Genomic DNA, 20,942 nt, shown 5'->3' on the forward strand with positions numbered 1-20,942 from the left:
GCATCAGACTTCCTTCCCCCATCCCGATCCCCTCACTAGCCGCCCCTCTGCGTCCGCCTGCTCACCGCGCGTCTCCTCACAACCCCCCTCCATCGGCCTCGTCTAGCCAGGCTCCCACGGTCCCCGATACCGGCCTCCCCCCCGCTGACCGGCTCGCCCGCGCCTCCGGTTAGCTCCAGCGGTACAGACGGTCAGAGTTCCGCATCTCCCTTCTGCCACACCCGACCATGCCCCGCGCGCGCCCCGGGCCCCAGCCCCGCCTGCCTGCCTGCCTGCCGCCAGTCCTCCCCGACCTCCACGAAGCTCCCGGGCGCGCGCACATCTGTACTCTAGGCTCTTGGCACCACCCCCGTCGCAGGCCCTGCCCCGTCCCCCTCCACGCTATGGGGCGTGCGCAGGCTCTACTCCCGGCTCTCTGCTCCACCCTGCCCGTAGGCCCCGCCCCTGGCTCGCCACTTCGCCTTCCCAGTGCGCGGCCCGCCTAAGGGCCTGTTGCCACGCAGTTGCCTGAACACGCGCTGCCTACCCCTCCCCGGCTCTGCTTGAGTCCTCGGAACTGCGAGACCCACGGGACTCGTCCTCGCGCGAACACGCGCGCGTAGTCCCCCGCCTCTCCGGGATCCGCGCTCTCGACCCTCGGGTCGCCGGCCCGGCCCCGGCCCCTCCTCCAGGCCCGGCCCCGCCCCTCATGCCGGTGCCGCGCACGCGCGTCCTTCCAGCCCAGGCTTCCCTCCGCCCCTGTCAGCCCCGCGGTCCCCCGGCGCCAGGTCGCCCCCAGCCCCTCCCTCCTCCCACCCGCTCTCTGTCCCGCCCTCACTCAGCTTTGTGCCCGGTGCGCCGATCCGCTTCTCCCTTCAGCCGCGCCGCGGGAGGAGGGAGCCGCCACCGAGGAGCTACCGCTCGCAGCCCCGGGCAGGGGCACAGGTAGGTGGCGGCCGCGGGCTGGGCCGCTATCGCAGCCCGGGGCTGCGAGTGGGGGCGGGGGCGTGGTAGGAGGGGAGAGTGGAGGAGGGGAGGGACGGGAGGGACGGGGTTGGGGTGTGCTCGGGTGAGAGTGCGAGGGTAGGGATATAGGAGTACGGGAGATGGGTTAGGGTGGGGTCAGGGTGCTGGGGGAGGGCGTGGGGGCGTGTGAGAATCGGGGTTCTGGGCCAAGGTGGGAGAAGGGAGCAGGCGTAGCTTTAGTGGGCTCGGGAAGGGGCATGTGTGGGACTGGAGAGAAGGATGGGGAAACGCAGAACTAGGGGAGGGGAATCGGAGTGGAATTTGAAGAGTGCAAGGAGGAAAGGGTCTAGGGTTGGAGCAGGAGAACGGGAGGGGGGTCTTGGAGACAGGGAGAAAAGTTGGGGCTGTGGATTGTGAAGTTGGGTTTAGGGGTGTAAAGGAAGGGGATTTTGAAGGTTGAGACCAGAACACAAGAGAAGAGAGGGAGAGATGGGGTCCTAGGAGAGGGACTCCCAGAAAGTGGGAAGAAGGGAAGGAGACAGGGGGAAGGGCAGAGGAAGAGGGCCTGGGGGTTAGAGTGGGTGGGGGTGGAACAGTGCTGGGAAGGAAGGAGAGGCTTTGGGATTGGGTCTGGGGCCCAGGGAACCACATTTTCGAAGGGCCATAGAGGGATTGGAAGGACATGACTTGAAAGGTGGGGGCAGGAGAGCAGGGAGTGGGTGAAGGGAGTGGGGCTTAGGATGTTTGGTGTGGAGATAGGATTTTGTGTAAGAAGCTCTATAGAGTTGGCAGGTGGAAAAACTAAGTGTCAAAATGTAGGACAGATTGGCATGTTCCTGGAGGAGCTGGGTATGGTGTGACCCTCTGCAGCTTGGGGGAGGAAGGGGTATGGATAAGAAGGCAGATAAGAAAATACAAGTTGTAGGAAAAAAGAAAGGAGAGGAGTTGAAAATTGAATAATGGTGGTGACACAGAACAATGAAGGTTAAGATTATTAGTTGGTTCTTGATGGTTTGGAATTAGTTTCTGCTTAGGTTTTATGTTAGGAATTTTCTCAAGAATACTTCATTTTCAAATAAACCAAGGGCATTTGGATGCCTTGGGTTGAGGGCCATGAGTAGACAGACGTTTTCCTGGTGTGTGGTTATGGGTGATTTCTGCCCTGGCAGAGGGAAGGGGAGAGGCCTCGATGTAGCTCTCTCCTGGCTCTGTTCCCACCAACTCTTTCCTCAGATGTCCACTGTTTTTTGTTTTGTTTCGTTTTTTTTCTCTTCCTTGTCCCCCCTTAGCTTGAGCCAGTAAATACCAGAAGGATCAAACAGGTGGGTGAGATTAATTTTTAACATCTTTTTTTTTTAATCCTTAAGGCTGATGTCATATTTGTATTCTTGAGAGACAGCAGCATGCAGTGGAAAGAGCTTGAGCTGTGGAGGAGTAATACAGCCTTGAGATTGAATTCTGGCTCTGCCACTTCCTAGCTCTGGTCCTTACGTAAGTTAGTTAGTTAACTTCTCTGAGCCTTTTCTGTTAAGTGGCAGTCCTGACCTCATAGGATTGTTGAGGTTTACATGAGATCGTGTAATACAGTACCTAGCATAGTGCTTCCCAAGGGGTAGGTGCCTAATAAATCGTAGCTCTCACACCTACTACATTATCACCATCACATTACTATGACTTACTACTCTTAGAGGATTGTTAACTTACTTAACGTACTAATGTTAGCTGTCTTCTCTTTTTCTTCAGATGAGGTAGCTGTAGACTCAGCTCACCATTTTAATCCTGTTGCTTCCCCCACCTACCTCCCTCCAGCTTGCCTGGGGTAGTCATGCTTCTTGTTTGATAAACTGGCTAAAAGGTCTGAAAAGCTGTCATGTTTAGTTTACAATTATTTTATCTTGTCTCTTATTCAAAGAGGCTATATAGAACTGAGTTTTTGGTACTAAGGTTACATTTTATTTGTCTGATGAAATGACATGCTTTGTGATAACTTTGTCTTATTCGTGGTGACCAAATAATAGAGGATGCAGTACTGTAATACTTTTCTGTAGTGGTGTGCGGGTTACGAAGCTGCCTCTCTGGAGATCTGCTGGGAGACTATCAATTCTGTTATTCTGATATATAGTTAATACAGCTCTACCCTGGATGTTCTTATTCTTGCAGATACAAATTATTGTAATTTTCTAGTTTGTATGGGATTCTTGCTATCATATAGAATAGGCCCTCTTTCCTGAGGGGGCCCATTTTTAAAAGACCACCCTGTACAAACTCAGGCATCAGCAAAGCCATCTACAGAAGCTTGGTGTAGAAGTCTCTGCCTTTATGATTTTTAACCTTGAAAGGTTTAAACATTAATTTAGTTCTTAGATTATTTTATAGTACCTCACAAACTCTCGGGAAGCTCCTTATTGGGAGAATGCAAGACGCACAAATTTAGTAGAAATCAAAGGTCACCAGGATTTCTTGAACCAAGGTCAGTTCCTAAGGTATTGTGGTTGAAATACTGAGAGGCCTTGGGACTTCTGGACAGCTGATATGGGTTTACTCTTCAGGAAACACTGGATTTTTTTTTATCATTTAGAAAGAGAACTAGCATTTTAGGAGTAATTTAAAGGTAAAATATAGCCAAAACTGTGCCTTTTGAAATGATCCATGGAAGCCGGAGCTGCCAGGATTTGGGGCAGCCTGGGTTAGCAACCTTGCTCTACTCCCAAGCTGCTTGTGCCCTCTGCTGGCTGGAATCAGACTTTCCTCATTTTCACCTGAAGTGGTCACCCATTCATCCATTTGTCCATTTTACTCCAAAGTTGGTGGAAGGCACCACTGGCAGTGAGAGTTAGGGATAGTACAGATCAGCAAGCCCTATTTCATTGCCAGGAAGCTTATACTGTACTGATCCATTGTAATATGTTATCTTCCATGGGATTTGCCTTTCTGCTATTAAAATCAAGTAATTCCTTTTTAGGGCCATTCCTGGTGTCCACTTTCTGATCTACAGGAACAGTAGGGCTCTGAATGTCCAAATCCAGGGATAAAGACCATAGGGGATCTGCTTTATCTCCTCATCAGGATTAATGTCTGTGGGGTTGAAAAGGCCAGATGCTTACTCCTACCAGAAGAGCTTAGAATAAGTGAGACATCTCCTTAGTAGCAGGCACTGAATACCAGCAACAGTATGGGTTATAAGAGCTGGCACTGTGACAGGAGTTTTTTTCTGGTTTTAGATTCCCCCCCTGGTAGTACCAGTAGCAGTATACGCCATCATCTGTTTTGCTTCTGCCACCTGCAGAAGGGTCTGGCAAGTGGGGGAGGAGCCTGCAGCTGTTGCCTAGAAGAGGAGCTGGCTCCTAGCAACAGTATCAGCAAGCCCTGCAACCAGAGCATTAACTCTGTCTTTTTGAGGTCTCACCGTTCCTCTCATTTAGTTCAGCAAATATCTGTGGGAGCATATTCAGTATTAGGCACTATGTTGGGCCTGGGAAAGAGAGACTAATCAAATAAGTGCCTTGCTTCCAAAGGGCTCACAGCTTTGGGAATATTAGCAAGTGACCAGACATAGTACATGGTGCTAAGTGCCATATAGAAGAAGACACTGGTGCTCTCGGAAAACCAGACAGGCATTTACTAGTGCTGGGGTTCAGGAAGGTTTCCCAGGAGAGGTATGGTGGTTGAGATGAATGTTAATGATAAGTAGGAATTAGCTGGATCAGGGTAGCAGAGAGGATGTTCCAGCCAAAGGGAGGAGAATGAGCAAAGGCCAGTGGGACAAGAGAGCATAGCCAACTTACCTGGGTAATATGCCATGGCCAGAGAGGAGGGCATAAGAAGATGAGTGGGGAAGGGTGAGGCTCTTGAGCTAGGCAGGGCTGTCTTTTCTGATGTGCTTTTATACACATAATTATTCTCGGGAGAAACATGGATTATACTGAAGCCCACAAACAGGGTCACTGTTTGATCTCCAGAGACTCAGTATTTTGATCACTGACCTGATTGTATGCCACAGTTTATGTGGCATCAGAGCTACAGCTTAGCCCTGCATTGATGCACAAGAACCTGGATTGGTTCACTCTACGTCAATCAGAGCTTTTTGAGATAATAGCAACTTTTCTATGTATATTATATTAAACTTTACTTCTCCCTTTAAATTGATGTAGAAATGATAACAAGTATAGTTGGCCCCTGAACAGTGCAGGCCCCTGACCCCATGCAGTTGTGAATCTGCATATAACATTTGACTCCCCCAAACTTAATCACTAATAGGTTACTGTTGATGAGAAACCTTACTCATAACATAAACAGTTAACACATATCTTGTATGTTATATGTATTATATACTGTATTCTCACAATAAAATAAGCTAGAGAAAAAAGTATTTTTTCAAATTGTCACAAATCTAAAAGTTTTTCCAATATATTTTTAAAAATCTGCAGATAGGTGAACCCATGCAGTTCAATCCATGTTCAAAGGTCAACGATATTTTCATTTTATTTAACATAGTAATTCCTTGTGTATTTTGAAATCTCACAGTTCCTCAGGAAAACAAGTATTCCAATTAATGCTTGGGCACAAAATGTCACCCACATGATTACATAAATATCCACAGTTTTTGATATTTTGCTTTACCTCAAAAGTGCCCTAGTAGAACCTTAATGCTTCGAAGGGCTGGACTAGCTTTTTTCGCTCTTGTGGTAGAGGGCTTTATGACCCCAAAACCCTGTTGCTTGTGGTCTATGTAAAGTCTAACGAATGAGTAAACCTTAGTTCCACATGTATTTTCTCGGGTACTACTGTATGCCAGAGCACTGTGTTAGGGAATCTGGATGAATTAAACATAGTTCCAAGTCAGCAGAACACAGGCCCAGAAATGAGTCAATAGCAAAATAGTGAGCCAAGAGCAACAAAGAAGTGTGTGGTAAGTGCCAACATAGCAGGGGAGTTATTAGTTTCTAGTCTTTGTTCTGTAGGTAAACATGTTTTAAAAAACAAGAGATAGCAAGTTCCTTAGATACTATTTGTAACTTGCAAATCAATAAAACTTTTAGTGGCTGCCATAACATTACATGGTATGAATGTATCATAGTTGATTTAAGAATATCCCTGTTGTTGGACAGGTTGTTTCCAGTTTTGTTTAATATCAGCTGTGCTGCAGTGACTTTCCTTGTAGATGACTCTGCCCACTTCTGTGATAACTTTCTCTGGGTGAATTTTAGAAATGAGATTTGAGCTGGCTTTGAAAGATGACTAGAAGTTCACAAGATACCCAAGAAAAGGGAGAGCATAGGAAAGGGCATAGAGGCAACTTCCAGTGCCAAGGTTCATCAAACCAGCTACAAGGCCTGCCTGGTAGGCTCATAAAGCTCTGGACACAGAAAGGTTAAGTTACATGTTATAAACAGAATTTTAATTAGATTTGCTTCCCCTGTGGCTTGATTTTACAGTTGCAACAAGGGCAATGTCTTACTGCCTCAACTCAGGAAACCACCTGGACGCAGGGCCCATCTACGTGCGAGAAAATGGGCAGCTGCACATGGTCAATCTGGCCTTGGATGGTGTCACGAGTAGCCTACAGAAGCCAAGACCTTTCAGACTTTTTCCCAAAGGTTTTTCTGTGGAGCTTTGCATGAACAGGGAAGATGATACTGCACAGAAAGAGAAGACTGATCATTTCATATTCACATATACCCGGGAGGGGAATCTTCGCTACTCCGCCAAATCCCTCTTCAGCCTTGTCCTGGGCTTCATATCCGACAATGTTGATCACATTGATTCCCTTATTGGCTTTCCTGAGCAGATTGCTGAAAAGCTGTTCTCTGCTGCTGAAGCCAGACGGAAATTCACAGAGCCAGGTGCAGGACTGAGGGCTTTACAGAAGTTCACTGAGGCCTATGGAAGTCTGGTGCTTTGCTCCCTGTGTTTGCGAAACAGGTGGGTGTTCTGATTAGGATATTAAGTATTTTACTGGGTATGTTAATTCTGTCTAGTTCTGGGGCTTACTGGGTGTGGCTTTCCTCATCAAATAGCACTTCAGTTTAGAACTTCCAAATACAAAGTGGTGGGCCGTTTTTAGAGAGGTTACTGCCTACCCCTGCCCTCCCACACAACGCTTAGCTTTATTTTGAAAATACTTCACAAGGTTTAGTTAATTGCCACCAATCTTCCATTAAGTAGGAAATACCAACTTAACTAGAAAATAGAATAGATAAGATGTGATCTGCCAAAAAGCTCTTGGTGTGCTCTTGGGGATGTGAAGTAAACAATTCTAAGCCCTCCAGTTTTCAGACAACTAGATATTGAGCATTAAATAAAAAACAACTTTAAAAGAATGAGTAATTAAAATTTCAAGTATCCTAAAGTCCAGAAATTTTCACGTAAGATACATCAAGGTGCGTTTTGTAACAGAGCAGATGTTTTCTCTTGTGACTTGCCTTTCCTTACATTCTTCTAGTGATTTATTTAAAGTTTTATTTCACCATTATGTAAAATGACTTTCTTTAAAGCATCTACTAATTTAAAAAAAGCTTTAAAAAAATGTTTATGGGAAATAATTCAAACACAAACACAAAAAGTATAAAGTGAAACATAAGACTCCCTCCTATCTTGTCTCCTGTTTCCTCTCCCCAGAGGCAATACTGTTATCAATTTCTTCTATGTCAATCCAGAGATATTCTGTACACATATATGCATATATTGCTCTCCCCTTTGTTATGGAAATGAAAGCACAATCTTACACTTAGGCACCTTGCTTTATTCATATATTTTGAAAATCATTTATCATCAATACCTGTAGATTTTTTAAATAACTGTAGTATATCACTACATGAACTTTTTTGTGATTAGAAAATGGGAAAGGTAGCTTACTATTAAGATGCATGATTGATATAACTACTAAAACAAAGCTAAACAAAGAGCATGTAAGGAAAGAAGAGAAAGTCTACCACGAGGCATAAGCTAAGCTCATAAGCTTAAAAAAACAAATAAGCCATCTTTAATCAGCTCAGAATTAACTGTTTTACCCCAAGCCAAATATTGTATTTTATAAAGACAAGACATAAACACATAAGGATAAGAACAGAACTGCCGACTCAGGAACTGAGCAGGCACCTTATGAAGGCTCTGTCTCTGTGCTGTGGTCTCAGTCACAGCTGAGCCCAGGGCTGCTGCCAATGGAAAAGAAAAAGATTTCCTTGCCTAAATTAAAAAGCCAAGCAGTATTTCACTGTAGCTCATACATTTAAAATACATTTTACTCCCATCATTATTCCAAGTTATTTTTGGTCATTGTAGAAAGATTAGAACAAGAAAAAATGGAATTGTTGTGTTTTAAAATTATAAAGGCACTACATACTGTTCGGGAAATCTATAAAGCTGTAATAGTAAGAAAGTCTTAATTCCACCATTGATGGTAATCATTTTCAAAAATATATCTTTATACATTTGGGAATGTATCTACAACTTGTATTCTTCTTTTTTACCCCACCTATCATTACAGCTTACATCTACCATTCTCATGATAGTGAAAATGCTTTCAATCTATTTGTGACATATGTATACTGTTCCAGTGGTCAGACTGGATGAGGATAGCACTTTCATTTCCTTTTGATGAGCACATAAATTAGTGTAACATTTCTGGAAAGCAGCCTGGCAATATGCATCAAAAATCTTAAAAACATCCATACCTTTTGTTTAACTCATTAGTTCCATTTATTAAGAATCTATTTAATGTAATAATCAGATACGTGAACAGATATTTTTATATAAATGTTTTTATAAAACTGTTTGTAATAGTGAAAACCTGAAAACTGAATATTCAGCAGTAGAAAATTAAACAAATTATGGTATATTCACATGAAATACTATGAAGATAATATTCGCAGGTCATTAAAAGGATGTGAAGAAATACTCATTATATAATAAATGAAATGAATTAAAATTGCATATACTATATGATACGAATTTTGTTTAAAAAAATGGGAATTTTCATTGTATTGGATATATAGAATGAAAAAGAAACCTACTGAAATGTAGTCTAGATACAGCAATTGAAATTGGTTTTAATTTTCTTTGTATTTCCCATATTTTCTTAGTTTTTCCCTCCAAGGAACATGTATTATGTTTATAATTAGAAGAGTATGAGAAACATTTTTATTACAAGTTTTGACTCATGTTACTGCAACAATTCCAAACTTGGCTGTTATACTCAGATATAAGAGTAAGACTTTCAATTGTGCTAAAAAAATTTCCCTTCTCCTTATGAGTCCCCAAAGCAAAACAGGAAGAGAGCAGGACATTTTGGGTTTGAATTTACAATCCAGGTCTGAAGCTGTAGCAACAAAGATCTTACCAGCACAAAACGGTTCAGGCCAAAGGGAAAGAGATTGAGAAAATAATTGAAAGTAAGATAATTGGGCTGTTTTGGGGTTGGGGCACGGTGCTGTCTGACAGAAGAAGCCAGTGTCTGCAACTGGGTTCCAGCCCTACAAGACCATCTCTGTGGGATGAAACCCCCGAGTATTTTATCACTGTTTGCAGGGTGGTCACAGGGAGGGAAGTTTGTTTTCCATAAATACACCCTGTGTAACTGAAGTAATTATAATAGTTACCATTTAATGAGGGCCTGTGAGATGCCATGTCCTTTTGGAATATTGTTTCTAATTTTCTTAAAAATCCTTGAAAGTAGTAATCACCAACTTCATTTTCTAGCTTGGAGAAATAGAAACTCAAGAGAGACTAAGTAACTTTCTCACAATCGCACAAGTGATTAGGGTCTTTAGAGTCCAAACTCAGGTGTATTGAACACTAAAATAATGTCTCTGCGCTTTCTGCTGCTTTTCCGCTACACTATTCTGAACTCTTTAAGGGTCAAACAGGAACACTAGTTTAGAGCAAGACCCTAGAGCTTTGATTATGTCCTAGATAATTATTTTGTAGTGTCTGTGGCTTTGCATGTTGGTTTCTCAGCCTCGATTTTTGTAATGTTTGTTAATCATGTTGTACACTGTTTATGTCCTTTGCAGATAGCCCTTGTTGCAGAATTACTAAAAATCTTGTGGTTATTTGGTCAAAGACTGTGTATTTTCATTTCTCTGATTGCCAGTAATCTCCCAAATCCCCATTAACCCACTTCAGCTCTGTGATTGGAAGATGGAATACAGCAGCTTTATTTATAGTGCAATTAAAATATGTCTGAGTAAATGAGGCTTATTTATATATCCAGCTGAGCTCCTCACCAGGCAGCTTAAAGGAGGTATCAGAGCCCCAGGCCATCTGTACCTAGCAATCCAGCAGTCAGCTTCAGCATGTCTTAGGTTTGTTTGGAAGTAGGAAGAAAAGAGATCTAACTCCCCTCTTGCCCTCAAGATTATTACATTCTGTTTTTGATAATTAGAATTCTGCTGACAGAAGAGAGATGTGAACACTTTTAAGTGTAACCCCTCTGATCTTATCCCACCATCTTGCTATAGAAACTTCTTGACGTCCATTAGAAAGGATGAGAAAGCATGCTCTTGCCACAAGTCAGCTTCCCTGTTCTGTTATGGTCCTCTCCTCTGTTTCCTGTCACACCTAATCCCTTTTCATTCTTTTTCACTGATGTCATCTCAAATAGATGAACAACTTGAAAGCAGGGTGGAGGCCTCAGCCTGCCTGCGCTGTGGAATGCCTTTTTGATCCCTTTTCCTCTCTGGACTAGGCCTCCCTGATGCTTCCAGATAATAGTTTGGCAAGGTACTCCAGTGTAATTAAATTGTGCTCACAGACCTGTCTTAATAACCACCTACATTAGAGTGAGTCCTCATAGTGGTCATTCTGCATATCCTTTGGAGTAAAAGTTAGCAGGATAACAGAGGCATAGTGAATGGGCAGCTACTCAAACTTGGGTTTGAAGAGAAAAGGTAAAGCATAACCTGCCATCTACCTCTTGGTACGCTCTTAAGGATGCAGATTAGAGCCCAGAGTTCTTGGACCTGTTGCAGTTATCAAACCACTAGATATCAAGCATTAGATAAAAAGAAACCTTAAAAGAATGAGTGATTAAAATCTCAAGTATCCTTACCAACTTTACATTTCCCTGTATGGCCCCGGAAGATGACTGGTTAGCCAGAGACGGGTAAGATTCCTCAAGGGAGGAACAACCTAAGACAGGCACAGTAGCAGGGGGGCCATCAGGTGAGAAATTGGGGATCAACAGAGGTGAGGCTTAGAACCTCACCCCCCTCCCCTGTTTTGAGAGAAATCTTCTGCATCCGTGGATTTTGTTGCCCTTATCTACCTTGGATTAATACTCAGTCTATAGGCACACACCTGATCATCTACATTTGCCCTCTTACAGCACTAAACTATGTTTTCTACCTTTATCTTGCATCTACCTACCACAATAAAATACTACCAGCATTTTATTAAAAATAGTAATAATAATAATAATAAGGGAGAAATGTGGGATTCACATATAAATCAAGTATAAAAATCAAATGAATATTCATATTTAACCTGATTTGTTTATAGTTCATAATGTGTGATCAAAACCGAAAGTTTCTGTGATGATTGTCCTTGCACTGTTCACCATGTAAGAACTTATTCACTATGTAAAAATTTGTTCACCATCTAAGAACTTGTTCGTTATGCTTCAGAAGATTGGAGACTGTTGAGAATTAGGCTTGGGATTGATTAATGATTGTGCATTGAGTCCCCTATACAGAATTTTATAGTTGTTAACAACCATTTGATCAATAAATATGAGAGATGCCCTCTCAAAAAAAAAAAAAGAAAATCTCAAGTATCCTATAGTTTGGAAATTCTCTGATCAGGTCCCAACACCAGCACCAAGGTCGGTTCTGTTGTCTGTCTGCTAACAAAGCAGATGTTTTCTCTTGTGTCTTGCTTTGCTCTCATATTTTTATTTATTAATTGAAGTTTTTATTCCACTATCGTATAAAAAGACTTTCAAGGCATTTACTAATTTAAAAAATTCAACCTGTATCTACATAGTAATCAGTGAAGTCTGCTTATTGCAATATACCTTGTCCTGATAGGATATTGATGTGTCACAAAGCCGCACATGATAATATTTTGAAAGAAAGAAAAGAAAAGCTGTTGATTGCTCTCCACACCCCACAGATATTTGGTGATTTCAGAAAAACTTGAGGAGATTAAGTCTTTCCGGGAGCTGACCTGCCTGGATCTTTCCTGTTGCAAGCTTGGAGATGAGCATGAACTTCTAGAGCATCTCACCAATGAGGCCCTGTCTAGGTATTGATCTGCCACCACTTGTAGATGGTTTGCTTTATTTTAAAGGATGATCCAATGGGATCATCTTGAAGAGTGGTTACTTCCCAACCTCGTGTTTATTTGCCAGTGTTTTTTTTTCCTAAAACATTTTCAATCTCCATTTACTTGGTACAAGCAATACATATTGAACAACTCTTAGGGAAGTAAGCAGTTTATTTTTCTAAATAACCATTATTTCATTGTATAGTACTCAGAGCTACCTGGGCTGAAAAATTTTGTACTCTATTTGTCTAGTCCTGGTTCATTCTACCTGGAGATGAGAAATTATAGTTTTTCAAAGTCATTATCATTTTCTATTTTAACTACCAATGATCTATAAATTATTTTAGAAGTGAACTATTCAGCCACTTACCAGGCAAAATCCTTCTCAAAAACCGTTATTTAAAGAAATCCCCCAGTTCATACCATTCACAAATAGTCCAACTGATTTCTGGTTACTCAGTTTGGCCCAGTGGAGAGGAAACCAGATGGATTTCCTTGTGGTTTCCTAAACACCAAGAATAACAACAGCATTACAAACCTGAGTCTCACACTCTTTCTGGGGCCTGCCTCAAACAATGATGCCTACACACTGTTCCACACAAAGGTATTTTTGTGTGAGGTTAGTAAAGACTCGCATTTCTTGTGTGTAGGACAGTGGGGCATACTAACATACCAATTTCAGGTTAACTGGATGGATTGGATTATGGGTACACCTAAAAACCCAATCTGAAAATCTAGATTTATAAAACCAGAGATTTTTCTAGTTAAAATTAGAGGATTGTTTGCTTTGCAAAAAGAATTTTCACAGGAGTTCTCATAGGAGTTTAGCAGACTTTCCTGACATATTTAAAGTGTTTTTGGTTTTCACACAGTTTGTCAGAAATGCAGGTTTTGTGTTGAACAAGGTTTATATTTCATCCCCTTTATGAAGTCCCTGTCCACCTCATTTGACCATATCCCTTTAGCGCCCTCTGCCATCTAAGATACTACATAACACTTTCATCCCCAAGTTCACCTGCACTTAGCAACTGAAGTAGTGACACAAGATATTTAACTCTATTAAATACATTAGGTGTGAAATAATGGGATAGAGGATATTTCATATTTTTCAATGAAATTTATGAAAACATGTTTTCATACTTAAGACTTCCTCAAATTCTCTAAGTTTAATTTATTTGTGGACTTTGTTTCCCTAGTGTAACTCAGCTCCACCTGAAGGATAATTGTTTATCCGATGCCGGGGTGCGGAAAATGACAGCACCAGTTCGAGTGATGAAAAGAGGCCTTGAAAATCTAACGTTATTAGACTTGTCTTGTAAGTTTTATTAGAATGAGAGATTATTAGTGTTGGATCATCTAGTTCTTCGCCCTCATTTTAGAGCTGATGAAAATGCAGGAAGGTGACTTTCCTAGGTGTCACAGCAAACTAGTGGCAGAGCAGGACTAAAGCCAGAGGCTCTTGACTGCTGGCCAGATACCTTTCCTGGCATGCTGCCACCCCCTTAGGATAGGAGAAGGCCTTATACATTCATCCATCCCCCTTGGTGTGTGTACACAGGGCAGCCTTTCATCATCTTCATGACACATGCAAAGGACCTTTGGCTCATTTATACTTTGAGTTGCTGATCCATAGTGTCCATCATCTAGGTCTTTTTTTAATCAATATTTGCTTGATGAAAATCTGGATGAATCCACAATGATGACAACTTATTCAGATACTGACTTCAGTGGTAGAAAGTTGATAGAGATCATTTGCAATTTAACTGAGCAGCCATTGAATATATGGCAGTCATATGGTGTCAAAAGAATAGAAAGAATGGTGATTTGAGGTCAGAAAACACTCCTTACTTTGCTACTTTTATGAGCAGCTGTGTGCCCCTAGACAAGTTGTTTAACTTCTCTGAGCCTTGAATTTGGCTTCTGTAAAAATGAGGTAATAATGAATGTCCAACCTCCCTCCCAGGGAAGTATATTTATTCAATGAATATATAATGTACCAGGCATTGTGGCCTTGAGGACTTGGTGCTAAATGTAGTACTTTCTGATGTAAGAAGGTAATATGTAAGAAAGGCTTCTGGAAAAAATGCAAGTTAGTAAGGGTAGTAATAGTCACTGTGTATGAGTACCTTTGAAAATCTTTTTAAAATAAATCTTTTGACTTTGGAGTGAAATGGCCATGAACAAACTCTGATTAACCATGTTAATACATGTTTATGTATGCTGTTTTCATATGGTGCCAAATCAAACCCTTGGGGGTAACTACATGGTTCATTTATTTTTCTGCTAATCCCCAACTCCTAGAAAGTTAGAGCTATAGAGAATCGTAAGGATCATCTAAGGTGGCTCCTTCATATTACAAATAGGATAAATATAAGATCCTTATATTTAATTTTCTCTGAGAAGTTTGCTCATTTAATATTTAGTATTTTATATTGTTTGACCTTTCTCACTGAGCTTATTGCTGGCCTTTCAGCAATAGTTATTCTGTAACAAAATACTGCTTATATTTTTGACATCTAGGTAACCCTGAGATCACAGATGCAGGAATTGGATACCTCTTCTCTTTTAGAAAACTAAACTGCTTAGATATCTCGGGCACGGGGCTCAAGGTATGACTTTTGCTCCCTTCTATTTCTCTAAACTCACAATTTGGTATTTTGCTTCTGGTAATTGGTATTTAGAAATGGCTGGTGTTTATGATGGTGTTTGTTTCCTCCTGGAAAGTAAGGATTGACCAGATGTGTGTGCATTCCTGTTGTCTTTCCCTGTCTAGGACATCAAAGCCGTCAAACACAAGCTCCAGACCCACATAGGCCTTGTTCATTCCAAAGTGCCTTTGAAGGAGTTTGATCACAGTAACTGCAAGACAGAGGGGTGGGCTGACCAGGTAATGCAGATCCCCCCACCTACAGCTAATACCGCTTTTCATTTTAATTCCGAGTGTCTTTTTCAACACTCTGAACAAATGTTAATCCTCTTGGTATTCCATGGCTGAAATGTCATCTTCCTGTCAGATGGGAGATACTGATGACCTATAACTGACTGAGCTACTTAAGGAAAGGTGTTAGTACTGGTCCTTACATCTCGTGCTTACTAGATTGTGCCTCATTCTTATTGGACCTGGGACAAATGCCATTTTATAAATGACTCAGAGAATAAGTGAATTCTGACTTACTGTGAAAAAAAAGCAGCACGATACAACTTCAGAAGAACAAATTCTCTTAGCAGTGTATATGTACTGGAAAGAGAATAAGTCACACTGATAAGGATTCAAATCTAATTCTTCACCTTTTTTTTCAGCAAATTTCTTCCCTCTTAGAGTTTAGTGAGGAAATGCCTTTTTTTGTCCTCTCATTGAGTGCCCCCTTTTTCAACGTCTTGGCAGAGCTTACCTTTGACTCCCTTTTCTTAATGGCCATCCTTAACTTGGTAAAATACAGACTTACGCAGGAAGTCAGGAGGTAGCCAAGTAGTAGCATCCCAGTGGATTTCAGCTTGCCTGTGCCTGATACCTTTCTTCTTCAAACACTTTAAACCAGTGTTTTTGGTGGAGGCTTAGAGGGCTCACCAACCTGTTTTGCTCTGGATCCCTCCTTGTCTTCAGCTATAATGCATGATGATGGACCTATCCAATTTCCTGATTGTAGCATCACCTCCCTAGATAAGCAAGAAGGGATGCCAGTGAGCAGGTGTTTCGGAAGCACTTTGAAGTTTGTCCAGAAAATACATACCGAGATAATTACAACACTGCATTGCCAGACAAAATTCATAGCACTGGATGAATCTAGATCTAGCCAGTGGACTTGGGGCAGGTATGGGATGGTCACACAAAGGCTTGATATAATTTGGTAGCAGATGACATGGTGAAAAGAGCATAGGCTATGGAGGAAAAGAGACCTGGGTTTGGGATCCTGGTGTAACTACCCAATAGCTGTACAACTTAAGGCAACTTTGAGTCTGTTTCTTCACCTGTGAAATGCAGAAACCTGGATTCTCTTGAAGAGGTTGGTAAGGAAGAACTAAAATACCTAGTAGCGTGGCCTGAAAGTGAGTTGACTGGGCTCCATGCAGCTTCATACCTACTGTATAACCTCAGCTGGACCCCTAGGGCTTGGCAGCAGTGCTCTCTCTCTTGTTGATCCCTTACTGAAACTATTTCAGGCCACTACATTCTTCTGCCTCACTCTCAGGTGGTGACAAAGAAAAATGAGGCCATCTAACAGGCGTCCCCTTACTTCCCTATCTCTGTCTCAGAATTTCTCCATTTCTTCAACCATGTTCTACTTATCTGCTGTCTAAGGGAACAGGTATGCCTCTTCACTCCAGTGATTAGCCCTGTAGTGTTATTGTTTTTGCTTCTATTCCCTAAGACCTCCACTTGGCCTGTGATGTTTTACTAATAATTGTTCCCCTCATTGCCCCATCACTGCATCTTCAGTTTCACCCTTCTTTGGTTATTTCCTTTCTGTGTATAAACATAAGTCATTCTTATTCTAATGTGTTTTTCATCCCCCAGTGCAAACTGTGAATTGGTTTCTATTCTCTGCCCCACTTCCTCACCACCTACTCATTCTCAATCCCTTGTGGTCTAGTGCCGGCCTCCCCTGCTGTCCTCTAGGTGTTCTCTGGAAGGTAGTGCATGATTTTATTCTTCACCTTCCTACGCTTTTTCTGTAGTATTGGTATAAACATGCATGCTGTACACTTTTTCTCTCTTGGCCTTTCTCCTCACTCTCCCCAAACTTTCTCACCTCCCTCTCTAGCTCTCATTGATTGCTCACTTCTTCCTCTCTTCTCTCTCTGCTTACTCTCCTAGTGATTTTAGCTGCTCTCAGAGCCTTACCTGCCCCTGCAGGGATGATTTCACCTTCTTTCTCACCTTAAACCCTATCCTAAATATCATCCATAAATCTCTCTACCAGGCACCTCAAATTCAGCTTACAGAACCAAACTCGTTTTCTTTTTCCCTGTCCCCAAACAGCTCTTCCTATTCACATTCTTATTTCTGGTAGTGGACGCATGATTTTCTTCATTGCTGCTGAGTCACAAGATTGAGTTCATCTTGGCATTCTCTTAAATCTGTCCCCGTTTTTCATTATCAGGAAAATATCATAGAAGGGATGACAATTAATATATATTGAGCACTTCCTGTATGCCAGGTACTGCTAAGCCATTCATATGTGTTATCATTTAATCCTCACAGCAGCCTGATGGGTATGTACTCTTGTTAATTGCTATTTGATAGATGAAGAGATATGACCCAGAAATTAAATCACTTGCCAAAAAGGGTCTCCTGGCTAGTAAGTGTTGGAGCTAACTCTGGAACTGTATTCCTGAACTCTGTGTGGTACTGCCTCTGTATCCAGAAAATGTTTCTTGACTTTATTTATGATCATTTCATTGCATTACCATAGTGAGGAATGTTAAAGTTCTTGTTACCCATGGTATATGTGAAATAATTGTTTACTTTTCTTCATGTGTGTACAATTTATACTCAGCCAAATTTTCAAAACAATTTCTAGTAGTAGCTTATAATAAAAATATATTTTTTACAGTTTTAAAAAGATGGGAACTGATGATGAACTGTGAGAATATGGAAATGTAGTTATTTTACACACATACAAGAGTTTGAGTTACAGTTGGTGTATTTTAAGGCATGAAAATGAGTCTAGGAATGTGTGAAAAATATTGTGACTAAGGTTTTAAATTCTAGAATTTAGTTTAAGGATCTGCAGTTTGTTTCTGGCTTGGAATAAAGGTGTAGATAGACTGGAAGTCAGCTGCGTAGATTTTTTTCCTGAGTCATGCAAATACATATATCCAACATGTCTGTATTCTGACCAGCTCCCACACTGACATGAAGTCCAGATCTGGCTTGGTACTTTCTCCTGTCCGCAGTCATCTGAAGTAAGATGACCACAGGGTTTGTGTTCATAGAAGGGTAACAAGGGGCAACAAGGAAGGCTTGAGATTTGTTTGAATTCATATCTTTCCAAATACATTTTAGATTGTTCTGCAGTGGGAGCGTGTGACTTCAGAAGCCATGAAGCCACAGGAAGCCTCGGAGCCTCGGACAGCAGCTCAGCGCTTCTGTGAGAAGTTCCCTTTCCTTTGGAGTTTTTACCCTTAGGATATTTGCACTCTTAGAGCAGTTAGCCTGTCCTCACTCAATGGGGAAATTATGATGGCATTGACTTATTAGAACACCAGAAATAATTATGATAGTATTGACTTAATTAGACGACTGAGACTAATGTTCTCTCAACATAGCTTACAGTGTAAGTTCATACTTCACTCTAGGCACCAGCAGCAAGAATAGCTTATTAAATGTATGTGTTTATATATGTATGTATTTATATCTGATCTTGTTCCAAAAAAGATTTGCAGTGGTACAAAAGTGTTGAACATTAAAAAGGACTTAAGTGTAACCAAAAGGTAGAAGCAACCCAAGTGTCTATCTACAAATGAATGGACAAACAAAATGTGTATACATACAGTGGATTATTATTCAGCCTTTAAAAAGGAAAGAACTTTTGACACGTGCTATAGCATGGATATAACTTGAAGACATGCTAAGGAAATAAGTGAGTCAAAAAAATACAAATGTCGTATGATTCTTCTTATGTGAGATTCCTAAAATAGTCAAGTTCATAGAGGTAGAGTAGATTGGTGTTTGTCAGGGACTTGGGGTAGGGGTCATAAGGAGTGATTGTTAAATAGGGACAAAGTTTCAGTTGCGCAAGATGAAAAATGTACTGGAGGTGGATGGTGGTGATGTTTGCACAACTATGTGAATGTACTTGATTACACTTAAAAATGTTAAAGTGATAAATATACATTATGTGTTTTTTTTTCCATAAATTTTAAAAAAGGGGGTTAGTGATTAAATCAAAGTGAAGCAAAAGTGTAAAGATGGCAAAATAAGAATCCAGAGCATACCAAAAAATATAGAAGAAAGTTATATCATTTACTAGAGTCATGCCACAAATTTGGCTCTTAGAAGACAAAGTCACGTCTAGATTTTGATTAATGATAGCTGACATTTTTTTGAGCTTTTACTATGTGCCATGCATTGTGCTAAATACTTTATATATGTTATTTCATTTATTTTCACATTCACCCTTATGAAATAGGTTTTATATCCCTATAAAGATGAGAAAACTGAATCTCAGGCAAGTCACTTGGCCACAGTCACTGTCCTGGAAGTGCAGATCTGGGATTTGAATCTAAATCTGTCATACTCTTCCTGTAGGAGCACATGCCTTTGTTGGGCCTGTGCTAGCGCATAACCACTGTCACCCTACAGGGCACTCAAAAGGGGTAAAGTCAATCCAAACCTCACCCTGCGTGGGCCTTTGTCATTTGCTTTGGATCGTCTTTCTGGACTACACAGGCATTAGCGTGCCAGCATACAAACTCATTGCCCCTCCCTCTGTCACTCTTATAGATGGGAAGCGGGCTCGAACTGAAGCCCCAATGAAGTGTCCTCTGGCAGACACCCACATGAACTCCTCCGAGAAACTCCAGTTCTACAAAGAGAAAGCCCCAGAGTGCCACGGGCCATTGTTGAAATGTGAAGCTGTGTCAAGCCAGGAGGCAAAGAAGAACAAGAAGAGAGCTTTTGAGGAGCCAGAGAAGGAACAGAGCAGCTCTTCACAGTCTTCAAAGCAGAAATATGTGTGTCTTACTGTGGAGGACTGGGACTTGTTAAATTCCTATTGATTGGTAGCTAGAAGTTGAGCTTTTGACCTTCCCTCCCAACTCTAATATATGAGCAAAGGGGGCTGAAGATGTTTTTCTTTTTGTTTGAATTTACCTATGGCATTAGCATAGCAAGAGGATATTTCTACTTTTGGTGAGGGAGGGGAATGCTATGGAAGTATGTAATAATTCCTAATGTATATTTTCAATACATAGTAATTTTTTCAAATAAACATTTTTGCTGTCCTCAAGTTCTGCTTGTGAAATATAGACCAGAGCCACAGGAAATAACACTTTTGTTTGGGATAGAAGTCCATGCAAACTAACAAGCACGCTTAGCATAATTTGTTACTACTACAGTTTGGCCCAACCAATAGGAGATATATATATAGCCGCCATTATGGAGTGACTCCTATGTGCCATGCCCTGCCCTCAGAACAATGGAAGATAGGTGTTAGCCCCAATTTAGGATTACGGAAACTCAGCCTCAAGTTAAGTTAGTTCAAAGTCATAAAGCTTGTAAGTGACAGAACTAGAATTTATACTCCTTTCTGTCTAACTCTACAGCCCATTTTGTTATATTGCCTTCTTAAATAATAGTTACCATTTATTAAAATCCCAGCTATTAAATCTGTTAGCCACCAAGAGTCTCCACAACGTCCTACAACGTCGGAATTATCACCTCTATTTGGCATGAAGAACCTGAGACCAATTAGCTTCCTTAGACCAGAGCTACTCAAGCTTAACTGTGCATGCAAATCACCTGGAGATGTTAAAATGCAGACTGATGCAGTAGATATGGACTGGGCCTGAGATTCAGCATTTCTAACAAGTTTCCAGATGATGCCAGTGCTTCTAATTTGTAGTCTGGGCAAGGCTCTAGACCTTCACTGTCCAATGTGGTAGCTCCTGGTCATGTGGCACTTGAGCATTTAAAATGCTGCTAGTTCAAATTGAGATGTGCTATAAAATGCATACTGGATATCACACCAAAGTACAAAATTATGAAAAATATAAAAAATTGAACACATTAA

At 41.3% G+C, this 20,942-nt stretch overlaps 2 protein-coding genes across 7 annotated transcripts in view; one reads left to right on the forward strand and one right to left on the reverse strand.

Annotated features, from left to right (window-relative positions):
- IFT25 (intraflagellar transport 25) overlaps positions 1-347 on the reverse strand; it is a 79,760-nt gene extending 79,413 nt beyond the window's left edge. The window contains exon 1 of one of the 3 annotated variants that reach the window (XM_037021864.2): positions 269-347. In XM_037021864.2, the coding sequence (XP_036877759.2) occupies positions 269-322 (54 nt within the window). In that variant the 5' untranslated portion in view covers positions 323-347. The remainder of the gene's footprint in view (positions 1-268) is intronic. The other 2 variants (XM_037021881.2, XM_037021880.2) reach the window with 2 other exon arrangements.
- Positions 348-526: 179 nt separating this feature from the next.
- Positions 527-20,159, forward strand: LRRC42 (leucine rich repeat containing 42). Of its 4 annotated transcripts, none has more exons than XM_073233968.1 (9): positions 527-924; positions 2,235-2,267; positions 6,381-6,867; positions 12,055-12,186; positions 13,404-13,522; positions 14,728-14,816; positions 14,981-15,094; positions 18,215-18,299; positions 19,655-20,159. In XM_073233968.1, exons 3-9 carry the CDS (start codon positions 6,395-6,397, stop codon positions 19,927-19,929), a joined length of 1,287 nt encoding a protein of 428 aa, XP_073090069.1. In that variant the 5' UTR covers positions 527-924; positions 2,235-2,267; positions 6,381-6,394; the 3' UTR covers positions 19,930-20,159. The 4 variants fall into 4 exon arrangements, with proteins under 4 accessions (XP_073090069.1, XP_036877753.1, XP_036877752.1 ...); XM_037021858.2 differs by lacking the exon at positions 2,235-2,267 and adding an exon at positions 2,313-2,436; XM_037021857.2 differs by lacking the exon at positions 2,235-2,267.
- Positions 20,160-20,942: the final 783 nt, after the last annotated feature.

This window comes from Manis javanica, chromosome 4 (genome assembly GCF_040802235.1).
Source record: "Manis javanica isolate MJ-LG chromosome 4, MJ_LKY, whole genome shotgun sequence".
In the NCBI taxonomy this organism is placed as follows: Eukaryota; Metazoa; Chordata; class Mammalia; order Pholidota; family Manidae; genus Manis; species Manis javanica.